Source organism: Nicotiana sylvestris, chromosome 10, assembly GCF_000393655.2.
Source record: "Nicotiana sylvestris chromosome 10, ASM39365v2, whole genome shotgun sequence".
Taxonomy (NCBI): Eukaryota; Viridiplantae; Streptophyta; class Magnoliopsida; order Solanales; family Solanaceae; genus Nicotiana; species Nicotiana sylvestris.
In genome coordinates this window covers 92,911,992-92,915,175 of record NC_091066.1, presented here as the reverse complement: position 1 = coordinate 92,915,175, position 3,184 = coordinate 92,911,992, and the positions used below count along the sequence as shown (strand labels likewise).

The 3,184-nt window shown below is 41.7% G+C and overlaps 1 protein-coding gene across 1 annotated transcript; it reads right to left on the bottom strand.

The window, feature by feature from the left end:
• Window positions 1-2,477: 2,477 nt before the first annotated feature.
• On the bottom strand, window positions 2,478-2,852 carry LOC138879682 (uncharacterized). The gene has a single exon (XM_070159305.1). It carries the CDS (start codon window positions 2,850-2,852, stop codon window positions 2,478-2,480), a length of 375 nt encoding a protein of 124 aa, XP_070015406.1.
• Between the last annotated feature and the right edge of the window lie 332 nt (window positions 2,853-3,184).

The following is a 3,184-nucleotide window of genomic DNA, read 5'->3' as shown; positions in this document are numbered from 1 at the left end:
TTTGCTGGCACTTTATCCCACTTTACATCATATTATCTTTGGTATGCTCTGGCCATACTGTGCTTTGCAATCTTGAAGCTGGTAGTGAGCTTTGAAATTCCTTCTTATTTGCTTAAATAGAACTGACATTGGTAACATCTTAGAGAAATGAACCCAAAAGAAATGAAATGCAATGACTTTTAGAGTTAAGGATAAGAAAATCCAAAATTGGAAGACTATCTGAAGAGGAAAAAGAAAAGAGACTTATCTCAGTGGAGAAGCTGGCACCAATGATCATGACATGCATTTCGGATTAATTGGCCCAATCTGTCCAACCAATCCACTTTCAATTGTCATACTTTGTTGCCCCAGAATTTCCATAACCTGATTTCTTCACCCAAATCCTGACCTTGTTCATCCTGCGGTACCTTGAAAGGTTTTCGCCAGCAGACCTCTCTCATCCGTTCATCCATCAACTCACTTTCGCCTTAAGGTGCCCGTGAGGGTTTTCACCAATAAGACTCTCTCATTTTTATTTCACTCTGCTCCCGTCGCCTTACGGTGCCCGTGAGGGTTTTCACCAATAAGACTCTCTCATTTTGATTTCTTTTTCCTATTTGGACCAGAGTGTTGCCCCTGCTATGAATCACCTCTACCTACTCGACTTGGCATTTCTCTAAGACTGATCGGAAGGTCTTTCTTTGGACCGTAATGTGGGCTTTTGGATAGGATTAGAAAGAAAGGGTATAAAAGGCTCAAAACAATTCGAATGGGTTCAAAATTACAACTTTCGGAATCAGATTTCTTACAACAACCACAACTTCTGCCCTAGTTTCTTGTTTGTGGACTTTTGGATTTTTGTTTTGATGGGACCGAACCGTGAGGCTGCCTACGTATCCTTAAAAGGAATCAGGTCGAACGTAGTTCATGTCATAGAAATTACTTTGTTGTTGTGGTTTTCTATTTTCTCTTTCTTTCTTTTCTCTTTTTTCTTTCTTTTTCTCTTTTTGTTGTTTTTCTTCTCTTTTCTTTTTCTTTCTCTTTTTCATTCTTTTCCTCCTCTTTCCATTCCTTTCCTTCTCTTTTCTCTTCTTCCTTTACTTATATTTCCGCCTGTGTTTCTGATATTTTCTACTGATCCCGAAAGAGGGGTATGAAAGAACATAAATAAGGCTCAAAGGGGGTGACAAGGGATAAAGTGTTTAGATAACAGAATAAAATGCCTTCGTCATTTCAATATTCGAAACATGCCAAATACAAACAAGTACAATCAAACAAAAAAATCATACATAGTATCTCTTGACTGCATCAGAATTGATAGCCATTTCTACACACTTGCCTTCTACATCTGTCAAATACAATGCACCATTGGACAACACTCTAGTTACAACGAACGGCCCCTGCCAATTTGGGGCGAACTTTCCTTTTGCTTCAACCTGATGAGGCAAGATATGTTTCAATACTAACTAACCCACTTCAAATTTTCGTGGACGCACCTTCTTATTGTATTCTCTTGCCATTCTCTGTTGATACAACTGGCCATGACACACTGCTGCCAGTCTCTTCTCATCGATCAAACTTAATTGCTCCAGACGGGGTTTGACCCACTCATCATCATCGATCTCAGCCTCCATGACAATTAGAAGGGGTGGAATTTCCACTTCTGCGGGTATCACTGCTTCGGTGCCATACACCAAGAAATAAGGAGTCACCCCTACTGAAGTACGGACAGTAGTGCGATAACCTAGCAATGCAAACGGCAGCTTTTCATGCCACTACCTAGAACCCTCCACCATTTTTCGAAGTATCTTCTTTATGTTCTTGTTAGCTGCCTCGACTGCTCCATTCGCCTTGGGACGATATGGGGTGGAATTGCGGTGCATAATCTTAAACTGTTGACATACCTCTTTCATCAAATGACTGTTGTGATTAGCACCGTTATTTGTGATGATTACCTTCGGTATCCCAAACCGGCAAATGATATTCGAGTGCACAAAATCAACCACCGCCTTCTTGGTTACAGACTTGAATGTTTTAGCCTCAACCCACTTGGTGAAATAATCTATGGCCACCAGAATGAACATGTGCCCATTCGATGCTGATGGCTCAATTGGTCCAATGACATCCATTCCCCAAGCAACAAAAGGCCATGGTGCAGCCATTATATGTAATTAAGATGGTGGAGAATAAATCAAATCTCCATGCACTTGGCACTAATGACATTTACGAACGAAACTGATACAATCTCGCTCCATAGTGAGCCAATACTAACCTACTCGGAGAATCTTCTTTGCCCACACATACCCACTCATATGCAGTCCACGGACTCCAGAATGCACTTTGGTCATATAGTTGTAGCCTGCCTAGCATCTATGCATCTCAGCAGTCCAAGATCTAGAGTCCTTTTGTACAGAACCCCTCCGCTGAAGAAAAACCGCCTAATTGTTCTCTTTTGATCACTTATGGCTTGTAATGGATACACCTCATCCTAATATATTCTAAATATCATTAAACCAAGGCTCACCGTCAAGTTCTTCTTCCACCACATTACAATAAGCATGCTGGTCATGGATCTGAATATGCAACGGGTCAACATAAGCCTTATCTGGATGATGTAACATTGATGCTAGGGTAGCCAAGGCATCAGCGATCTCATTATGAATCCTCAGAATATGGCTGAACTCTATTGATTGGAATCGGTGACAAAGATCATGGAAACATTGTCGATACGGTATGAGTTTTAAATCCCGTGTTTCCCACTCTCTCTGAATCTGGTGGACTAGAAGGTCCGAGTCACCCAAGACCAAGACTTCCTGGAAACCCATATCCATAGCCATCCTCAAACCCAAAATGCATGTCTCGTACTCAGCCATGTTGTTAGTACAGTAGAACCGAAGCTGAGCCGTAACCGGGTAATGATGCCCTATTTCAGAAACAAGTACCGCTCCTATCCCAACGCTTTTCATGTTAGCGGCTCATCAAAGAAAAGTTTCCATCCTAGACTTTCACTCTGTTCCAACTCCTCAATGTGCATTACCACTTCATCAGGGAAATACGTCTTCAATGGTTTGTATTCTTCATCCACAGGATTCTCAGCCAAATGGTCGGCCAACGGTTATGCTTTCATCGCAGTCCATGTCACGTAGACAATGTCAAATTCTGTGAGCAAGATCTGTCACTTTGCAAGCCTTCCCGTGGGCATAGG